The sequence below is a fragment of the Urocampus carinirostris genome, chromosome 20, assembly GCF_059441175.1.
Source record: "Urocampus carinirostris isolate Australia breed hairy pipefish chromosome 20, RoL_Ucar_1.0, whole genome shotgun sequence".
NCBI classification, from domain to species: Eukaryota; Metazoa; Chordata; class Actinopteri; order Syngnathiformes; family Syngnathidae; genus Urocampus; species Urocampus carinirostris.
Window position 1 is genome coordinate 8,831,294 of NC_142368.1, and position 23,366 is coordinate 8,854,659.

At 41.5% G+C, this 23,366-nt stretch overlaps 1 protein-coding gene across 1 annotated transcript in view; it reads right to left on the reverse strand.

Annotated features, from left to right (window-relative positions):
• nmbr (neuromedin B receptor) overlaps positions 1–17,984 on the reverse strand; it is a 38,488-nt gene extending 20,504 nt beyond the window's left edge. Inside the window, exon 1 of the mRNA XM_088325176.1 lies at positions 17,587–17,984. Within this exon, the coding sequence (XP_088181302.1) occupies positions 17,587–17,984 (398 nt within the window). The remainder of the gene's footprint in view (positions 1–17,586) is intronic.
• Between the last annotated feature and the right edge of the window lie 5,382 nt (positions 17,985–23,366).

The following is a 23,366-nucleotide window of genomic DNA, read 5'->3' on the forward strand; positions in this document are numbered from 1 at the left end:
GTAACCGACTTTATCTAGTGTACTGGGTAGCCAAATAAAATCTAACCGAACTCTCTTACTGGTTAACTACACCTTTATCTATCCACGAAACCAATACAACTGATTAAGTAACCAGCTAGTGGTTTGTGTCCAGAATACATAGAAGAAGTAGTCTATTGAAATGATCGAAACGTTGGTCTAGTTAAGCAATTCATTATCAACTGTATCTAATAGACTAAGAAACCGACCTTATCTAGTAAACTGAGTAGCTAACTCAAATCTAACCAAACCTATTTACTGGTTAGCTAAAATTCCATTTAGGCAACTAACTATTTATACAAAAAAAATAAAGAATAAATGACTCACATTATCTAGTAGATACAGTAGCCAACTAAAATCTAACCAAACTCACTTACTGGTTAACTACACGTTTATCTAGCCAAGTAGCTAACACAAATGATTAAGTAACCAACTAGTTTGTTGTACCCAGAAGATGTAGAAGAAGTATTCAATTGAAATCCTACCAAAGTCACTTACTGGTTACCTACACGTTTATTTGGCCAACAAACTAATACAACTGATTAAATAACCAACTAGTGGTTTGCATTGAGAGGGCGTAGAAGTAGTAAATTGAAATCCTACCAAAATCACTTACTTGTTAACTTAACTTTGGTCTAGCCAACTAACTATCTAAGCCATTAATTATCAACTAAACCACTGTATGTAGTAGACTAGGTAACAGACTTTATCTAGTAGACTGAGTAGCCAACTCAAATCTAACGAAACCTACTTACTGGTTAACTGATTTTCTATTTAGCCAACTAACTATTTACACAACTAAAATAAAACTAATTGACTCACATTATCGAGTGGATTGAGAAGCCAATGAAAATGGTTAACGACACATTTATATAGCCAAGTAGCTGGCACAAATGATTAAGTAACCAACTAGTTGGTTGTATCCAGAGGATATAGAAGAAGTACTCAATGGAAATCCTACCAAACTCACTTACTGGATAACTAAACATTGGTCTAGTTAAGCAATTAATGATCGATTAAACCACTGTATCTGGTAGACTGAGTAACAAACTTTAATCTCGCCAATTTACATGTTTACTAAACTTCTATTTTACCAAGTAACTATTTAGGCAACTAAGTAACCAAATCTTCCCAACTCACTTATGGGTTAAGTTGCCATCTACCTATGTCACGAAGCGGGTCGAGAAGCAGGAAGTTGGAACTCATTTGCGTAGACGATCTGTCACTTTAATTAAGAAAAAAAAGTTGTCCAACACACAAACGGACCAAAAACAAAACAAAGCAGGCTCAAATGCAGGCAAAACTACAGACTAGGCATTTAACGGGATTAAACAGAACTTGCAGGAATCTCTCAGAATGTTACACCGAAGTGCAACAAAGTCCAACAAGCACAACAAGAATAAACAGGTATCAAACAGGCACGAACAGGTTTTCAACAAGGGTAAACAACAATCTGGCTAAGGGCAGTTCCAAAAGGCTGTTTAAGTACCTAAAGGAGTATTCAGGAAATGCAGGTCAGCCAGTGTCAAGGGGCGGGGCCAGCTGGGCGCCATGACAACCGTGGAGGATATGACAACCTAGCCAATTAACCAATCCCTCAACTGTCTAAGTAACTAACTAATTACAGACAAAGAAACCTAAAATATAGACGAACCACTACCCGATTCAATTACTAATGAATCTTATAAGTAGCAGATCAGTTGACTCGGTAACTGACCCACCAAGGTTTGAATCAGTAAAAATATAACAAAGATAGCTTCAATAACAGAGTAGAGTGGAACCTGGGTTTTCGAACGCCTCGGACGAATCGGTGTTCGACCCAAAATTTCGAGAAATTCTTGTTTCGCTGTCCGGTCAAAAAATCGGAGTTCGAACGCCGGTACGCTAGGGTGCGATGCTGAGCGGCGTACGGGTGTTTTAGCCCCTAATCATGCCTCCGAAGAAGGTCGGAGCACGCAGGACAGGTGAAAAAAAAACAAGCTGTTCGTCCAACTATTGCCTTTAAGAAAGACATAATAGCTAAATATGAAAGAGGTGTACGAATTTCCAATCTTGCTAGTGAATACAGCATGGCTAAATCTACTATCAGTACGATAGTAAAGAATAAGGAGGCTGTGAAATCGAGTGATGCGGCTAAGGAAGTTAGCGCTATAAGCCAGCAATGGCCGCAAGTTTTGGAAAAGGTTGAAAAACTTTTGAGGATTTTTCTCTCCCCACCGTCCACCACAAAGGTAAGAAATCCTATTCATAATCCTTTTTTTATTTTTACACGTTCATGTTAGCGTAATCCTTCGTACGGAAGATTACGCTAACGCGGACGCACGATTAGCCTGGGTTAGCTTCATGTTTACGTTCATGGTAAACATTCAGGGTGTTGGAACGGATTAAAACGATTTTACATTACTTTTAATGTGAAAAACAATTTTGGTGATTGAACAAATCGGTTTTCGAACAGGGTTCTGGAACGGATTATGGTCGAGAACCGAGGTTCCACTGTATTTAATCCATGAATGAATAAAGGCTCCTACTTGGTGGGTTTTAAACTGTCGTGAGACCTTTTTGAAACGCAACCCCCTTGAAAAACTGGAGACCATAATTGGGAAGAAATGTAGGACTCTAAGCTAAAATGAAGCGTGGTCAAATAAGAACAAACAAACACAGGCGTCACTTGGAGTGAGACGTGCCTCAGTCGATGGTCATCAAAGATGACGGAAAAGCGATGAAGCGCTATCTAAGTGACGACATCGCCGGAGGAGAAATGGTCCGTCGCTTCATCTGTCACTCTTATTCCTCGTCACGCCTTTTTCTCGTTTGTTGTTTTCCCGCTCGGAGAACGGCCGCCATCAACGTTTGGCCCATTAGGGCCTTAATGCTAATTACGGGCGTGTTCATCCTCTCGGCCGTTGATGGGGGGCCGGCGGGACCGGGTCGTGGGCCGGCGTCGGGATTTAACATCTCCTATAACGCATACTTACGGTGTGTGTATAATACACAAGGTTTTACTGTAGTCCATTACTGTCAAATTCTCCCTATGCCGTCTCAGTCGTATGCGGAGATTAAAATTCATGGGTTTCTTATCTCCCGTCTCGATTACTGTAATCCACTACTCTCCGGCAGTGTTCCCTCGAAGCTCGCACATTCTCAGCGCACAAGAAAATCTAGCCAGCGCACAAAAAATGAGGGCTCAAAATGACTAATTAAGAAGTGACTTAAGTCAAAGTTACAGTGCATGAAGGTAAAAATACACGGGTTCCCCTGACGTTGTGTCCTAAATGCGCTATTTTGAAGTCGAGTCGAAGTAGAACGAAGTTGAGTAAAGTTAGTAGAGTTTGTCGAGAACCGGCTTCTTCGGCCCGGTTCACTAAAAGGAACCGGCTCTTTCGGGTCCTAAACGGCTCTTCGGGTTGTTTTTGCTTCTTAAATCCCAACATGACCGAATATTATGTAAAATTATGCACAAAATGACTTAAAGGAAGGGGGGAATAGAACAAAAAATGAAAAAATACCAAGTGAAAAAGTAGTGAAAAGCTGAGAAAAAAAGAAACAAAAGGGAGAGAAAAAAGAAGGAAAGATTTAGAAAACAGCCAGAAAAAAAGAAAAGAAAGAAATAGAAGAAAGTAAATAGAGAACAAAAAGAAAAAAGTAACAGCTCGGAAAAAATAAACACAATGAGATTTTTTAAAAGGAATTTTAAAAAAAGTAGAAAAAAAACACGGAAAAAGAAAGAAAAAGTTTGTGTTGCATTCAAATAATTTCCAATGATATCAAGTGAATCTTGTTGCCAACATTGTACTTCCACTCAAAAATGTGATTAAGTACAGTTCTGTATCTTACAACCGACGAAATAAGCCCCCAAAAATGTTAATATCATGTGACAAAATATATCAGGAAATAAAAAGAAATGGATATCTTGTGAAAGAATTGTAAGAACAAACGACGTACATGAGTCAATTCATTCAAAAGAGAAAAAAAATTTTGCATTGCCGGAAACTCAGCAAAATGTAACTTGATGTCAAGTTTTGGACATGTTTGATAATGAATTATCTTGCCACACTTGGGATTATGGTTGCTCTTTGTTGTTTCAAGTGTTGCTCACCGACTTTGTGTGAAAATTCACAGGGAACGTGGAAAATTACAGGGAACATTGCTCTCCGGTCTCCCGAAGTCCAGAATCAAGAGTCTTCAGCTGGTACAAAATGCTGCAGTGAGGCTTTTAACTAAGATAAGAAAGTTTGATCACATGACCCCGATTTTAGCTAACCTGCATTGGCTCCCTGTTAGCTTAAGATGTAATTTTAAGGTTCTTTTGGTAGTTTACAAAATCATGCATGGATTTACCCCCTCATATCTTTCAGATTTAATTTCGCCCTATGTCCCTGCTCGGAGCCTTCGCTCTGAAAATGCTGGTCTACTCATGATCCCAAGAGCCAAGAAGAGATCCACAGTTTGAGAGCTTTCTCCATTCGGGCCCCGGTGCTCTGCTCTCTGAGATTTGATCTGCAACCTCAGTGCAAATGTTTAAATCTAAGCTTAAAACACACTTCCATTCTATAGCATATCAATAACCTATTTTTTATGTTGACAATATCTGTGTATTATTTGCCCTCATGTAGGTTTTGGATTAGGGGATGGTGTCATACAAATAAACATGACTTGACTAGTTGAGCAATGGTCAAAAAATATCGTTAACCGTGTTTGCAAGACATTGGATGCAAGGGGATTTTAACCTGGGTCGCTGCAGTCAGAGCACTGATTCTTAACCACTACACCACAGGCGTTGAAGATGATATAGAAAAAAAAGCCTCACAAGGTAGTCAAGTCAAGTCATGTTTATGTGTATAGCCCTTAATGACAAGAAGTCTCAAATGGCTGTACAGACTATTGCAAACCAGGATTATTATTACACCATCCCCCGATCTGAAACCTACATGAGGGCAAGGAAAAACTCAAAAACCTCAACATGAGGAAAATGAAGAAACCTTGAGAAGGGACCGCACATAAGGTAATCCCCCACAAGGAGTCTCAAAGAGCTGCACAGACCACAGACTATTGCAAACTACGGACTATTATTACACCATCCCCTGATCTAAAACCTACATGAGGGCAAGGAAAAACTCAAAATATAGGTTATTAATATGTTATAGAGTAGAAGTGAGTTTTAAGCTTAGATTTAAACATTTCCACTGAGGTTGCAGATCGAATCGCAGGGGAAGAGCATTCCACAGCACCGGGGCCCGGATGGAGAACGCTCTCCAACCTGTGGATCTCTTCTTGGCTCTTGGGATAACTAGTAGAAGGCTCCAGACCGGAAGACAGGGGGAAATTAAATCTTCTGTCAGGACAAAGTATTTTTCTTCGGATAAAAGGAAAACCATCATTCACAAAGTGGGGCACACCTTGAGGGTATATTAGTTTTTAGTTCGGTTTTCGAAACGCTCTTTGATTCTTTTGATTGTTGGTTTCTCTATAAGTGTACGAAATTGGATTCCATGAAACTTTTTGGGATAAGCAACGAGTTGGAAAATTTGCGTTTAAAAGGACATTGTGCATTATTTAGCAACTCCTACTAGCAAAGAAAAAAAACCAAGTATTTTTTTAAATACTTGTGTGTCAAGAAATTTGTATTTATTGTACAAATATTATTTACATTACAATATTATTATCATTGATAAAATAATATTTGGCATTTAGATTCTAAATTGGCAGCATGGCGGATGAGTTTTTAATCGCTTCTGCGGCACAGTTCTGAGGTCACGGGATCAAATCCTGCTACCAGCCTTCCTGTGCGGAGTTTGCATGTTCTCCCCGTGCTTGTGTGGGTTTCTTCCAGGCAAGAGGTGCAGATAATGAATGGATGGATGGTTTAGAATCCATCAGCTTATCCTAAGTTGGGTTGCAAGAGTGCTGGAGCCTATCCCAGCTATTTTCAGGCAGTGGGCAGGGGACACCCTGAACTGGTTGCCAGCCAGTCGCACTCCTATAAAATATAATACCAAAAGAAACTCTAACTTTAGTATTTTTAGACAACTCCCTCGCTCATCCACACCTAGGGACAATTTGGACTGGCCAATTAACCGGCCATGCATGTTTTTGGAATGTGGGAGGAAACCGGAGTGGCTGGAAGAAACCCACGCAAGCACGGGGAGAACATGCAAACCCCGAACAGAAAGGTTTGATCTCATGACCTCAGAACTGTGCCACCGACGCGCTAACCACTCTACCGCTGTGCCGCCAGATTCTAATCCAAGTTACCTCATCTCATCCCTCAGGCAGTGGGCAGGGGAAACCCTGAACTTGTTGCCAGCCAGTCGCAGGGCACACAGGGACAGACAACTCACTCGCCCATTCACACCAAGGGACAATTTGGACCGGCCAATTAACCTGAAACGCATGTTTTTGGAATGTGGGAAGAAACCGGAGTGCCTGGAGGAAACCCACGCACGCACAGGGAGAACATGCAAACTCCACACAGAAAGCTTTGATCCTATGACCTCAGAACTGTGCCGCAGACGCGCTAACCACTCTACCGCTGTGCCACCGGATTCTAAACCAAGTTACATATTTACTTTTTCCATCCATCCATCCATCCATTATCTGCACTGCTTATGCTCAGTAGGGTCGCGGGGGTGCTGGAGCCCATCCCAGCTATCTTCGGGGAGTGGGCAGGGGACACCCTGAACCGGTTGCCAGCCAGTGGCAGGGCACACAGAGATAGACAACCATTCACTTGCTCACTTAGACCCAGGGACAATTTAGATCGGCCAAATAACCTGACATGCATGCTTTTGGAATGTGGGAGGAAACCCACGCAAGCACAGGGAGAACATGCAAACTCCTCACAGGAAGCTGGATGTGAACCCATGACCTCAGAACTGTGCTAACCACCGCCCTACTTTTTCCATATTTGCTCAAAATACTCCTGTTCCTACAAATATAATATACCTGATGTTACATTTCCCTAGTTATTTAGTTTTTCGTGTGCTCCGTACAGCCCTTTGAGACTTTTTGCGATAAAGGGCTATACAAACAAATGGGACTCGACTTGACTCTTGTGCCGAGTGATGAAGGTCAGGGTTTCTTCGGGGAGACGGCGTGATTGACAGTCGACACGCTGCAATTAAGTCCTTGATGAAATATTTCAATCCGGCACCTCAACGGGATAATACGATTATCTCCTATGGCCGTATACTCAGATCTCATCCAGGGAGAGGAGACCCTTTGCCAGAACGTCACCAGTGTTGGGCACGTTACTTTATGAAAGTAACTGAGTGGGGGCCACACGATAGCACAAACATTCCCTTGGGGGCCGGACTAGTAGATTAGAGAGAAAGTGAAAGAGAGAGAAGTCAAGTCATGTTTATTTGTGACGCCCTTAATCACAAAGAGTCTCAAAGGGCTGCACAGACCACAGATTATTGCAAACTACAGACTATTATGACACTATCCCCTGATCTAAGACCTACATGAGGGCAAGGGAAAACTCAAAAACCAAGTCACGTTTATTTGTGATGCCCTTAATCACAAAGAGTCTCAAAGGGCTGCACAGACCACAGATTATTGCAAACTACAGACTATTATGACACTATCCCCTGATCTAAGACCTACATGAGGGCAAGGGAAAACTCAAAAACCAAGTCACGTTTATTTGTGATGCCCTTAATCACAAAGAGTCTCAAAGGGCTGCACAGACCAGAGATTATTGCAAACTACAGACTATTATAACACCATCCCCTGATCTAAGACCTACATGAGGGCAAGGGAAAACTCAAAAACCAAGTCATGTTTATTTGTGACGCCCTTAATCACAAAGAGTCTCAAAGGGCTGCACAGACCACAGATTATTGTAAACTACAGACTACTATGACGCCATCCCCTGATCTAAGACCTACATGAGGGCAAGGGAAAACTCAAAAACCAAGTCATGTTTATCTGTGACGCTCTTAATCACAAAGAGTCTCAAAGGGCTGCACAGACCACAGATTATTGCAAACCACAGACTATTATGACACCATCCCCTGATCTAAGACCTACATGAGGGCAAGGGAAAACTCAAAAACCAAGTCACGTTTATTTGTGATGCCCTTAATCACAAAGAGTCTCAAAGGGCTGCACAGACCAGAGATTATTGCAAACTACAGACTATTATAACACCATCCCCTGATCTAAGACCTACATGAGGGCAAGGGAAAACTCAAAAACCAAGTCATGTTTATTTGTGACGCCCTTAATCACAAAGAGTCTCAAAGGGCTGCACAGACCACAGATTATTGTAAACTACAGACTACTATGACGCCATCCCCTGATCTAAGACCTACATGAGGGCAAGGGAAAACTCAAAAACCAAGTCATGTTTATCTGTGACGCTCTTAATCACAAAGAGTCTCAAAGGGCTGCACAGACCACAGATTATTGCAAACCACAGACTATTATGACACCATCCCCTGATCTAAGACCTACATGAGGGCAAGGGAAAACTCAAAAACCTCAACATGGGGAAAATGAAGAAACCTTCCAGAAACAAATAAGCGAAAGAGAGGGAGAGAAAAAGAGAGGGTGGAGCAAAGAAAGAAAGAAAGAGAGAGAGGGAGAGAGAAAGAGAGAGAGAGTGTGAGAAACAAAAGAGATAAAAAAATAAAATAATGAGAGGGGTAAAGGAATATGGAAGTTTGAATTGGGTTTTGTCTGTTGGACATTGCGTTTTGTGAGAAAGTTTTGTGGAGTAGATCACGTGGGGCAGCTCTCAGGCAGTGGGAGGTGACCAGCTGTCTGGGGGCCCCGGGCGGAGTGGACGCGCCATTCTTCCGGGACGGGAGACCAATGGGACCCAACCAAGTGGCAGAGGAGATGCTTTGCTGAGCAATTCGGAAGAAGGAGAAGCGTGCAGAGATGTAGTGATTTGTGTGTTAGAAATAAATCCACTCGTGAGTGAAATGCCGGCTTCTGAGAACTTTCTATGCAGAAAAGAGCGCGCAAATTGTTTGGATGAGTGGTGATTGGGAAAGGTCACAAATTGGAGTCAGATGATTCACTGAAGTTTGTGTTGATTTAACGAGAAATTCCAACAGGGGGAAAGAGAGAGTTACAAAGAAATCCAAAGAGAATTAAAAAGAGAGAACTAGAGAAGGAGGGAAAGAGGGAAGGGGAAAGCAAAAGAGAGTGAGAGAAGAGAAAAAGAGAGAGTAAATGAAAAAAAAAAAGAGAGAGCAAAATAAGGTAAAAAGACAGCGAGAGAAAGAGGCAAAGTGGAACAAAGAAAGAGAAAAAGAGAGAGACGGAGAGAGTGAATGAGAGAGATAGGGAGGGAGATAGAGAGAGAGAAATACAAGTACAACATTTGTGAGAGGCACCTGGCTTTGGCAACATCAAGTGGAGATATTTCAACCTGCAGCTCGTTTTTCTCCTGCGCTTCCCTCAGCGTTGTCTCGCGGGCCGGATACAATCCCTTAGCGGGCCTGATCCGGCCCGCGGGCCGCCTGTTTGACACCCCTGCTCTATAGTAAAAGTAACGAGTTTTCAACAAAAGTAACTAATTCCGTTACTTTAAAATTAAGATGTTGTATGTCTAAGAATCCGAAATTGTCCGAGCGAATTTGAAACACCGCGTTCATGTATTGTGGCCTCATTTTCAAATCAATGCTTTTCTTGCTAAATGAAAGGGTTTTTTGTGTACCACTAAAGTATTACACACTCTCCCTATAGTCATTATTGTACACTTTCTGTAAATAGAATAGAATAGAATATACCGTATTTTCCGCACTACAAGGCGCACCTAAAACACTATTTTTTTCCAAAAGCTGACCATGCGCCTTATAATACAGTGCGCCTTATATACGGATCAATATTGAGTCGCAAAGTCTTGCAACTAAGGCAAGCAGCCGCCGACTCGATTTTCCCCCGAAGGCGAAGTCGTCCGCGGTGTATGCTGGGATTTATATACCGGCGTTTCATTTCCTAACCAATGTGTCAATCATCATTTGAATCAGTCACTATTGGCTCAAGTTATTCGGAGGTAAAGGGGGCGGATCCTTTTTATCATTTACAGGCTCGCATAGGCTAAACGCGCGAAACAAAGCCTGCAATTGGCCGAAAAAGATGAATGTGAATAGCAAGTGTGGTTGTCTACGGCATAGAGAAAACATGTTTTACCATTCTGTATTTGTAAATATTTTACTCTCCTGTATTGACTACACTCACGGTTGTAAGAAGACCATGGTTACGTATCATTATTGAACGTGATGGCTGCAAGAGAACTTAGGTGAGCTATGCGGATTTATATTTTCCCGGTATCTTGTTTTAGAACGATTTTGATGTTTCTGTGATGAGTCTATTTTGAAACTCAATTCAATTCAAAGTGTTTATTGTCATATGCACAGTAAAGAACCCCGTTTCCCTGCACAACCAAATTCTTACTTTGCTGTCCACACAGTTGCCAGCAAAAAATAAAATGGAAACTAAGAAATGTTTGGCATTTCTCGAATCCCAAGACTTTAACCTTCCCAATGATATTTGGAACGATGCATTTGAGTGACATCGTACGGACACCGCATCCGCACGTGTCTGAGACATGTATTTGCTTCTTTGCAAGCTTTCGGAATGTTAAGGGGGTAATAAGTTGGACTGAACTATCTGACTGTTTTGTCCACGTTCCCATTGTAGCGCCTTATAATCCGGTGCGCCTTATGTATGGAAAATATAGGCCCAAAAACTATTTTTTGGGGGTGCGCCCTATAACCCGGTGCACCTTATAGTGCAGGAAATATGGTACCTTTATTGTCATTGTTACAAAATGCGTTGAACATATTGTGACAACGAAATTGGACGTGGCACTCCAGGTTCACATTTAACAGTGAGGATAAAAGAAAACAAAGAAGATAAAGGAACAAAGAAGATAAAGGTTATAATTTACACAATATTTACACAAGAAATGTGGGCATGTATGAAGTTACGTACAGTTTTGGGATCGTATTAGTGCAAAAATAGTCAACATTGTGCAAAGTGAGCATAGGCATGAATACAATTTCACATCTGTATGAGGTAGTGTGTTTTCAAGAGTTTCAGTTTTTTGTGCGGTGTGTGTTAAGGGTGGTAATGGCTCTGGGGAAGAAATCCTATTAACCCTTTTTCTGTCATGATGACTGATTAACTTCACCTGTACCCGCTCGTTTGGTGCCAGCCGCTGCGGGCTTCCTGATTGGTACCCCGTCCTACTTAAGCTCAGTCCTTTTTCTCGCCTGTGGTCAGTCCGTCAGCGAACCTCTGTTTCTACAAGGCAAGCACTTTGACTCTCACTCCCGTCGGTCCCGCTTTTTGCACCCGTTTTCCACCCGTCCGTTCCTGATTTCCCTGTTTGTCTCCAGCTACGACCTGTTTGCTGACCCCGACCCCGTTTCGCTCTCCCGCCCAGGTTTCCGTCCCGTTTTCGATCCTGACTACGTTTTTGCTCTCCCGTCCTGGCTATCTACCGCTCCGGAATTTCCGCATTTGGAACACGTTCCAATTCTGTGAGCGGCTTGTTTCTTAAAGGCACGGTATCGCAGGCGCTGCCTTTCCTCTTCATCTCAATAAACTTGTGGTTAACGTTACGCATCTGGGTCCTGATTCCGTTCTGGTCGTGACAGTTTCACTTCTCGATTATCACTGTGTTTGTCTGTCTTATGATATATTTTTACAGAAATTTCCGGTCTGAACAAGCAATGGTTTATAAAGGAATGTCTTGAAAATGATTAGGGGTTCGTAAATTATGTGATAAAACTGTCGGATACTTCATCACGGGAGGATCTACATAAAAAATGCGTGTCTCTAGTGAGGATGATGCCAAGACTTGATTTAACACCTTTTTGAAATCAAATTGAAGACCAAGTTGACAAAAAACCACAAAGTAAACGTCTCTCTCCGAAGTTGCTATGTGTATTGTGGGTAGACCAAAGACATGCATTCGACTGAAACCACATCACCGTTTTGACAGTTCCCTCATTCTGCTCGTGCCATGTTCCTATGAAAGTAAATGGGTGAATTCTTGAGAAAGACAATTGATAACTCATACTATTTTTAACGTTTCTTTATTTTATATTAAACTTTAGGTATTTTATATTTCATTTTCATTTTTATTGTTTGTTAATGCAATATCTCTCACAGCCTGGTCATCCTGGAAGAGGGATTACCTTATGTGCGGTCCCTTCTCAAGGTTTCTTAATTTCCTCATGTTGAGGTTTTTGAGTTTTTCCTTGCCCTCATGTAGGTTTTAGATCAGGGGATGGTGTAATGATAGTCTGTAGTTTGCAATAGTCTGTGGTCTGTGCAGCTCTTTGAGACTACTTGTGGGGGATTACCTCAAGCGTGGTCCTTTCTCAAGGTGGCTTCATTTTCCTCATGTTGAGGTTTTTGAGTTTTTCCTTGCCCTCGTGTAGGTTCTAGATCAGGGGATGGTGTAATAATAGTCTGGTTTGCAATAATCAGTGGTCTTTGCAGCCCTTTGAGACTCCTTGTGGCAGATTACCTTAGGTGCGGTTCCTTCTCAAGGTTTCTTTATTTCCTCATGTTGAGGTTTTTGAGTTTTTCCTTGCCCTCATGTAGGTTTTAGATCAGGGGATGGTGTAATAATAGTCTATAGTTTGCAAAAGTCTCTGCAGCCCTTTGAGACTCCTTGTGAATAATGGCGTCACAAATAAACATGACTTGACTTGACTTTACTTGTGGAGATGGAAATTCAGGCTACTTTTTAGAGAATTAGCTTTTGCAACCCGATTAAATAAAAAGAGACGGCTCTTTTGGGTCCTGAACAGCTCTTCAGGTTGTTTTTTGTTGCTTTAATCCCCACATTACAGATTATAATCTAACATTATGCATAGAACGACTTAAAAAGGGGAAAAAAAAGAAAAAAAGGAAAAATCCAATAACAAAAAGAAGGAGATTCAAAAAGTTAAAAAAATGAAAAATGTATACAAACACATTAACACTGAAAAACACGCAAAATAAAAACAAAACATTTCTAAATCAAAAAAAAGATCAATTCAAAACAATTTTAACTAAACATATACAAATTTTACATCACAAAATCCCCCCAAAATGCATATTGACTCAAACTGAAAAACCCCAACATGAAGTAAATGAAGAAACCTTGCTAGGAATACAAAATTTGACCTTAAAAACTTCAGTAAGGTAAGAATACATTTTTAACACGTAAGTAACTTGAGAAATGTGCAATTTTTGCCCATGTATTATAGTAAAATCTTAGCTATTGGTGCCGTTTATGTTTTTTATCCTGAATATCAAAAAGCAGCAAAAACCCAATTAGCCACATAACTAGTATTTTGGGGCATTTTTCCTAAAAGACAATGTAATCTCAACGATTAAAAATATTTACAATATATAGAAAGTGCTGCAAACGTACAAATACTGGTGCAGGTGTACCGTATTTAGTCATGTAGGATTGCACTCTTTATTTTTTTTTTTACTTATAAAAGACTCATTGTCTCCCTGCTTGGCGCTCGGCATTAGGGGTTGGAATTGGGGGGTTTGGTCACCTAATGACTCCCAACACCTCAGTTGGGTTGAGCGAAGGGGCTGGGAATCCCCTCCTCTGTATCAATCTCCCAGAAAGAGTCAGAAAAAGACTCTAGCCACCTCACACTAGGGGGATATGGCCCGGGTATGTATGTACCGAATTTTCCGCACTATAAGGCGCACCTAAAAGCCTTTATTTTTTTTCAAAAGCTGACCATGCGCCTTATAATACAGTGCGCCTTATTTACGGATCAATTTTAAAATTGCAAAGTTTTCCAACTAAATTGCAGCCGCCGACTACATTTTCCCCTGAACGCCAAGTAGTCTGCGGTGTATGCTGGGATTTATTTACCGGCGTTTCATTGGCTAACCAATGTGTCAATCATCATTTGAATCGATCACTATTGGCTAAAGTTATTCGGAGGACAAGGGGCGGATCCTTTTTATCATTTACAGGCTGGCATTGGCTTAAACGGCGAAACAAAGCCTGCAATTGGCCGAAAAAGATGAATGTGTATAGCACGTGGCTGACGGCATAGAGAAAGCATTTTTTTCTATTCCGTATTTGTAACTATTTCATTCTCCTGGATTTACTACACTCACGGATATAAGAGGACCACGGCTGCACATTATTAGGAACACAACGACTTCGGTGAGCTACTCCCGGTTTTATATTGTCCCTGTATCTTGTTTCAGACTGAACTCGATGTTTCTGTGATAAGCGGTGCAGATAATAGATGGAATGGAGTGTCTTTTTTTAAAATTAAACACAATTCCAAGTGTTTATTGTCATATGCACAGTAAAGTTGCGAGCGAAAAAGAAAATAGATACTAAGGAATGGTTGGCATTTCTTGAATTCCAAGACTTTAACCTTCCGAATGATGGAACGATGCATTTGAGTGACATCGTACAGACACTGTTTCCGTACATGTCTGAGACACGTATTTGCTTCTTTGCGAGCTTTGGGAATGTTAAGGGGGTAATAAGTTGGACTGAACTATCTGACTGTTTTGTCGACGTTCCCATTGTAGCGCCTTATAATCCGGTGCGTCTTATGTATGTCAAAAATAGGATCAAAAACTATTTTTTCGGGGTGTGCCCTATAACTCGGTGCGCCTTATAGTGCGGAAAATACGGTATGTATGTATGTATGTATGATTGCACTCTTTATTTTTTTTACTTATAAAAGAACTTAACGTCTGGTTTTGCATTCCTCACAAGGTTTTACGTTAGTATAGTATTATATTTGTGCATTAACTGATCAGTTGAAATACACACTGACCACAATGGCAAAATATTGGATGCAACAGAAATCGAACCTGGGATGCGGGGGAGAGAGTGCAAAATCCTCAGTGATACAGATGAAATATGGAAAGGCATTTTGCTCTAATTTTAGTCTGGGTAGACTAATGTTAGAGGACGGAGAATCCAGAGAGTCGTCCAGAAAGATAAACGCAATCAGTATCTGATTGTCAATGGTTTTTTGAAAGACATGAAATAAATATGTCATACATTTTTGTTGGTAGTTTGGTGAATAACATAGCGGTCATGTTTGTGAAAGTAGTAACCTTTCTCTAGGCCTTCCAGAATGCAAATTTAAACCAATTTGAAATTGAATTGGCTAAACAACAGCGTTATCACATCAATGTGGTGCTGCGGGGGCGCCTGCGCATGACAGATTGCAGGCCCACGGGGGGAATTCTGAACCTAGCAACAAGTCATCTTAAAATTTGGTTGGTTAAATGCTTATATATTAAAATGCACATCTGGAAGCAGCGTTATTAGGGGAGAAGCAATGAAAGGAAGCTGACAGACATTTTGGAATCACTGTCTCCCATGTTTTGAATCAATTGAGCACAAAAACAGCGTCAGTCGTTAATGAACAAGTACTGATGGACAAAATATGATTAACGTTCAAATCTTTTTTAGGCCAGCAGAGAAGGCCTTGCAGACCATCATAGCCCACCACTAGCCTCTTCATGGTATTCTCTCAGAAAAGTTGATCTCAGATATCCTTTGCACAGATTTTCCCACCACAACTGTGCTTGCCTTAGAGGTAAGATCGGGCCTTAAAAATTCAGCCCGACCTGACCCGAGTCGCGATTATATAAACCCGAACCCGCCAAAACCCGCCGGATTAACTTGATTTGTTAACTGAGGGCGAAATAAATCAGAAACTTGAATTTGTTGCCTAAGTAAAAAATAAGCTTTACTGCGGACATGCGTACTTCAGCGCCGAACTGTGCGTTTTGAAGAAAGAAAAAAAAAAACGTCGAGAGAGAAGCTAACTTAATGATTGACATTTTAAGCCTGAATTTCGGGCCAGGGCCCAAGATTTTATCTAGTATGACAGCACATGACTGATTTTTACCCTGGGGAACCCACAGGTCATAATTTCCCCCAAAAAGAAAAGGGTACTTGGGTCCTCCGGGGTTTCATGACCTGTACGTTTTTGCCGTACAAAGTACGTTTATTATGCATATTAAGATGTGTACGACGTACCAGAAAATCTGTATGGAAAAACGCAAATTTGTCAATTCTGGGTACCATCCGGGATACACCGACTCTCACGAAACGGCAAATCAATCAAGTCAAACGAATTTGCCGCGGTAGCCTCTATCTCGGTATCGTTTTTTTTTCCGTTGCAAACGAAGCGAGCGGTTTGATGCTACTGTGCGCATGCGTCTGCCCCCTCGGATTTCACGCGGTAGTTATGTAGTGAAAGGAAGTCCGTCTCTTTTCAGAGAACCGGCTTTTTCGGCTCAACTCATTAAAGAGAGCCGGCTCTCAAACGGCTCACTAGCTTTGATGCATTATATTACGAATCATATTTATTGTATAAAGAAGTTAAGAAAAAAAGGAAGTATAAAAAGAGAAAATGAAAAAAGACAGGTTTGTGGTTATCCCTTTAATTAGTTTATTACCAACAATAATTTAACACCGAAAATGAATTAATGGTATTCTACTTAGTTATATTTGCATGTATGTTTTCCTTCAACAGCGAACGTCCAAGCTACTTCATTTTTTTAACTTTTTTCATAATAAAGCTCATTCATGTCGAGCAACTCAGGATTTATTTTCGTTTTGTTTCTGTTTTACTAAAATGTTAATTCCCCTTGTAGAGATCAAAGCCAGCAGAAAAGCTAATGTTTTGACTCATTTCATCTGCAGGTAAATTGTATCCGTTTTTATACTCATTATTGTTCTTATTTCTATTTTCTCATATATATTAAAAAGGATGATGTTGGTTAAAATTCAGACTAAAGAAAAATATGTTGAATTCATTGTAAACGTTAAAAATCCACTATACGATCTCTTGTTAAAAGTATTTTGTTAAAGTGGATGTACAAATGTATAGTGACATTCCAAAATGTATTTTATGTCAATTGAAAATAAAGCTCTTTGATATGCTTTCGGCAGTCTACAGAGAGAGCTGCTAACGAGATCAAAGAGATCAAAGCCAGCAGAAAAGCTAATGTTGTGACTCATTTCATCTGCAGAAACTAATAAAAACCTCATCATCCAGTCCAGTGTGAATGTGGATCTTTGGTGGGACGGATACACCGCGGTTACATATAGCGCGTGTGCGGCACAGTTCTAAGGTCTCGGGAACCTCCTGTGTAGTTTCAAATCCAGCTACCGGACTTCCTGTGCGGAGTTTGTATGTTCTCCCCGTGCTTGCATGGGTTTCCTCCGGTTTCCTCCCACATTCCAAAAACATGCATTTCAGGTAAATTGGCCGGTCCAAATTGTCCCTAGGTGCGAATGAGCGAGTGAGTTGTCTGTCCCCGTGTGCCCTGCGATTGGCTGGCAACCAGTTCAGGGTGTCCCCTGCCCACTGATGATTGCTGGGATGGGCTCCAGCACCCCTGCGACCCTACTGAGGATAAGATGAGATGATATAACGAAACACATGTACAATATAACATGTCAAACTACATTAAAAAAATATGGTGTAAGATTATTTTGTATTTTGTAGGGGAAAATACAACATTTTGTAAGGGCATGGAGCCCTGGAGCGCGACAGGTATGTGACAAATATAAACAAAAACCTGCACGTGTACCTGTCCGCACTTAGCGCAGTGAGCGTGAAGACCGAAACGCCGACGGAGGTGAGCTGCACAGCGGGCAGGAGCTTGCAAGCGGCCTCTCCGAGCATCCAATCCGCCGAAAAGAAACGGAAAGCGTCCACGGGCACGCAGGTGACCAGCAGCAACAGGTCTCCGGCCGCCAGGCTGCTGATAAAAATATTGGGCACGCTCCTCATCGCGCTGGTGCTCACAAAAATCTTGACCAGAGTGACGTTGCCCAGCACGCCCACCAGCACGATGAGCGAGTACGCCGAAGTCATGACGCCGCGCACCACCGCGTACGCGCCCGTTTCCCCTTCCACGTCCGTCTCCTCGCTCCAGTTGGAGCTCAACGTCTCCGTCCCGACCTGGGTGGCGATGTCGTGATCCATCGGGATGCGTAAAAGGTGCGTGCGTAAAAGGCGCGCGCCGATCTTTGGAAGGAGACGTGCGGTAAGACCGTGATGAGGGGGGAAGACGGAACTGGCAGACGGGTCCCGTAAGGATTCTTTTTATGGCTCTGACGCACGCGGAGAGAAAGACGGAGACGGATCCTTCGTATTTATTCATTACCAGTCTAGAACGCGTGGCTGAAATAGAAGACTTACAAATCGAATCTATTTGGAAAGCACTTTTTGGGAAATAAATTGCCACTCAAATGCTGAATAAAAACATTCAAGATACAACCTGTGCACACTGCGGGCCAAATGTAATTTAAGGTGACAAAGCCAAAGGATGCACAAGAGATAAATAAGCGGCATCGTGTCAAACAGTGACTTGCAGTTTTTAGTATGTCCACTGAAGGCAGTGTTCATTTTACCTGTGAAAAGTGATGGGGCCCGGGACTCGCATGCTCAAAAATCTATGGGTCCCGACAGAGATCTATGGGTCCCCAAAATATAGTGTTATCGAGGTTGGAATTGTAAATCGGTGACAAATATATAATATAAATTTATATATTCATTCCGTTTTAATCATCACAGTTTATTGGTAATACAAAGCAGTTATCACTTCAGATTTTTTAGTTCACAAAAATATTGTTCATTATACAAAATAATATTGCTGAAATATTAGTCTATATATTCATGCACTTTTAATCATCACAGTTAATTGGTAATACAAAGCAAGTTATCATTTCAGATTTTTCAGTTCATATATTCTTCGTGGTTTGCTGTCCCGCCACAGTTGTAATGTCTTCTCAAGGTCCAATCCATTATCATCATCCTCATAGCGTCACCAGGAATATAATTGAGTCCATTTTGGCAGAAAAGTCCTTTTCTTGCTAGGAGTATTCTTTTGTTTATTATCTTTCGTCGAATCTTTCGCTTCAAAACACGTGTTTTCCTTGCCTTTGCGGTCTTCTGAAGAATTTCTCCGCCAATTTTTCGTGCCGGAGTTATTGCCGTTGTTACCACTTTCTGTATTATGTTTCGACTTATTACCGACACTGAAGAAATTACCAATTTTTTTGTTGATTTGCACCTAATACCAACTGTTTTTTCGGAGGCATACTTCTCTTTCACTCGACAACCACCAAAAAAATGACGTCATCTCGAAGCAACGAGATCTCGTTTGTCGAGATCTCATCTGCCGAGATCGGCGCGGGACCAAAACAACAATGGCTGATCTGCCTAACGAAAAGTTTGGCGTGCGGTAAATCTTTGTTAAAAAAAATGTAATCGGGTAATAATAACAATTTGGTGTCAAAAAAGTTGTGTCCCGGGGACGGACGTTGATTTGACACAATGCGTCCCCAGCAAAAATCATGCGTTTAGGACGCAGGGACGCGGGCAAACGAGAACACTGTGAATGTAACCAAATCCAGGTACCAGAACACCCACTCACTGTGGCTGTATTTGCTGACTACCTTTAATCAACCAGAACACATTGGAAAACCAATCCTGGTGTAATTTTACTTAAAACTAGAATGTCGGTGCGCCATAAGAGCATCCCCGAGTCGGGCTTTGAAACAATTTTCGGGGGGTGTTTCCCATCTTGACACGGTCTTTGATACACGAGAATGGAAAACCCAAAGAGTTTGTCCAGATGGAGATTAAAATCCTTAAATGGGGTTTAAAGACTCTATATGTAATTACCTACGAATGCAGTAAATTGTTTGGAAACGATTAATCTCAGATACAAAGAATCCAAACAAACAACATTGGAGACTGGAAGTTTAAAATCAGCTGTTCAGTCTCTCTCTTACTCCTTTTTGCTGAAAAAATCCCGAGTTAACAATATATTTTTATTTTTTTTCCCTTTTTTCTAGGGTAACCTACCTGACGGCCAGTGAAAGATGGTGGTCATATCTAAACTCCTTCCAACTTTTCTTTGACAGGCACACAAACATATATATCATACATCCACTATCCAAATCCCGCACCACTTATCCACACTAGGGTCGCCAGGGTGCTGGAGCCCATCCCAGCTATCTTCGGACAGTGGGCAGGGGACACCCTGAACTGGTTGCCAGCTCTGTTATTCACACCTAGGGACAATTTGGACCGGCCAATTAACCTGACATGCATGTTTTTGGAATGTGGGAGGAAACCAAAGTGCCCGGAGGAAACCCACGCAAGCACGGGGAGAACATGCAAACTCTGCAAGGGATTTGAACCCAATACCTCAAAACTGTGCCATATATTTTGTTTTTGTTGTATGGCCACCATAATTTTGCAGAACCACTTTAATCCTCCTGGCAACGTATTTCACCAGAGCCTTAATTGCAACTGGAATGCTCTTATACTCCTCCATGACAACATAACAGAGCTGTTGGATATTCAAGATCTTGTGCGTCTCCACCTTCCACTTGAGGATGCCCCAAAGATGTTCAATTGGGTCTCAATTCGGAGACATGCTTGGCCATTCCGTCCCTTTTACTCTTAAGTCCTTTAGAAAAGCTTGGGTCATCTTAGAAGTGTATTTGAAGTCATTGTCAGGCTGGAACATTGCCCTGTGACCCCTTTTCCGGAGGGAGGAGATCTGACTTCTTTTCTTTGTGTCAAAAGCAATGTCTTCAGTGATGTTCTATTAAACCTTATGATGAAATCTTGACAGGGGTGTACTCACTTTTTCTACACCGCTTATCCTCAGTAGGGTCACGGGGGTGCTGGAGCCCATCCAAGCCATCTTTGAGCAGCTGGCAGACCGGTTGCCAGCTAGGGTCCCAGGAGACCTAATGTCCCCCAGCAGGCCATTCCATAGGCGAGGACCAAAGTGGCTAAATGCTGCCTCACCATTGGTTGGTTTTGGTCCTCACCCTTGAAACAGTTTACACACCGATGCCACAGGACATTAGGGACCACCAGGGCTGATATAATAAAAGCAAATCAAGTCAAGTCATGTTTATTTGTGACGCCCTTAACCACAAGGAGTCTCAAAGGGCTGCACAGACCACAGACTCTTGCAAACTACAGACTATTATTACACCATATCCTGATCTAAAACCTACACAAGGGCAAGGAAAAACTCAAAAATCTCAGTCAAGTCAAGTCATGTTTATTTGTGACGCCCTTAATCACAAGGAGTCTCAAAGGGCTGGACAGACCACAGACTCTTGCAAACTACAGACTATTATTACACCATTCCCTGATCTAAAACCGACACGAGGGCAAGGAAAAACTCAAAAACCTCAGTCAAGTCAAGTTATGTTTATTTGTGACGCCCTTAATCACAATTAGTCTCAAAGGGCTGCACAGACCAAAGACTATTGCAAACTCCAGACTATTATGACACCATTCCCTGATCTAAAACCTACACGAGGGCAAGGAAAAACTCAAAAACCTCAGTCAAGTCAAGTTATGTTTATTTGTGACGACCTTAATCACAAGGAGTCTCAAAGGGCTGCACAGACCACAGACTATTGCAAACTACAGACTATTATTACACCATTCCCTGATCTAAAACCTACACGAGGGCAAGGAAAAACTCAAAAACCTCAGTCAAGTCAAGTCATGTTTATTTGTGACGCTCTTAATCACAAGGAGTCTCAAAGGGCTGCACAGACCACAGACTATTGCAAACTATAGACTATTATTACACCATTCCCTGGTCTAAAACCTTCATGAGGGCAAGGAAAAACTCAAAAATCTCAGTCAAGTCAAGTCATGTTTATTTGTGACGCCCTTAATCACAAAGAGTCTCAAAGGGCTGCACAGACCACAGACTATTGCAAACTATAGACTATTATTACACCATTCCCTGGTCTAAAACCTTCATGAGGGCAAGGAAAAACTCAAAAATCTCAGTCAAGTCAAGTCATGTTTATTTGTGACGCCCTTAATCACAAAGAGTCTCAAAAGGCTGGACAGACCACAGACTATTGCAAACTATAGACTATTATTACACCATTCCCTGATCTAAAACCTACACGAGGGCAAGGAAAAACTCAAAAATCTCAGTCAAGTCAAGTCATGTTTATTTGTGACGCCCTTAATCACAAAGAGTCTCAAAAGGCTGGACAGACCACAGACTATTGCAAACTACAGACTATTATTACACCATTCCCTGATCTAAAACCGACATGAGGGCAAGGAAAAACTCAAAAACCTCAGCATGAGGAAAATGAATAAACCTTGAGAAGGGACCAAACAAATAAAAAAAAAGATGGCTCAAGACTGTTAAGACATTAAAAAAGTAGTAAAAGATCTTTAAAATCCATCCTGAAACGCAGAAGGAGCCAAATGCAGCAATTTTAGAACACTTGTAATGTGAATCCGGATAGCAATGTTCTTTTTTGAGAGGACCAAAGAGCAGAGTAGTTACTAGTTACTTCATTTATAAAGTAATTCAGTTAACCCCTATACTACTGACACGAAAAAGTAGTGAGTTACTCTGACAGTAACTAGTTACTGATTATCATAAATACTTGCATAGAAGCTGACCCCCTAAAATTGCCTTAAAATAGCCACATATTAAAGGAAATGGAATAAAACTTGTTAAAACCGTAAACCTTTTTCAAATATCTTGGCTTGTGCAATCCTGAGAGCTTGCAAACTAACACTTATCCATAAATATGTAAATATAAACGCTATATATTTTCAACATCACCAAAATGGCCATATTGACTGATAGTGTAAATAGTTACAGTTACTAGTGAAGGATTTTATACATTTTACGATAAAGGATTTTATACAAGTTACATTTACTGAATGCTATGAAAATTTTCACAGAGAAGGCTTAAGTTCAATGACAGGTCACGCCGTTCCGAATGCGAATGTTTTGTTGAGTTCTGTTGATAACGGGACTCTGACGGAGAAGGCCAGACGCAGGACACCAGGCACTGATTTGATAAACGCTCGGGGTCCAGACATCGAGGCGTGGGGGCGTTTCCTGGCACGCCCATGGGAGGAGCCGGCAGACGAGCTGGCGGAAAAAACGTGGGTTGGAAGAACTTCGAGGGAGAATCGAGAGAAGAGGCTCGACGAAGACTCGAGCGACACTAATTCGGCTAATTCGGCTAATTCGATCGAGTTCACTCGGATAAATCATTTAAGAAATTTAATCTGCCCCGTGTGGAAATGCCAGTCTCTTGTCCGACTTTTCAAAAAAATGGAGTCGTGAAATGAACTGAATGAAATAATCTGCATTTATATAGCGCTTTTCAGGTCAATGACTTCCCAAAGCGCTTTACAATGTGCTCCACATTTCCCAATAGCGGCCTTGCAGCCATGTAAGGCGCTAACCTGCTTATTGGGGGTATTAGGGGTTCAGTGTCTTACCCAAGGACACTTCGACATGTAACACGGATGAGCCGGGATTCGAACTGGGATCCC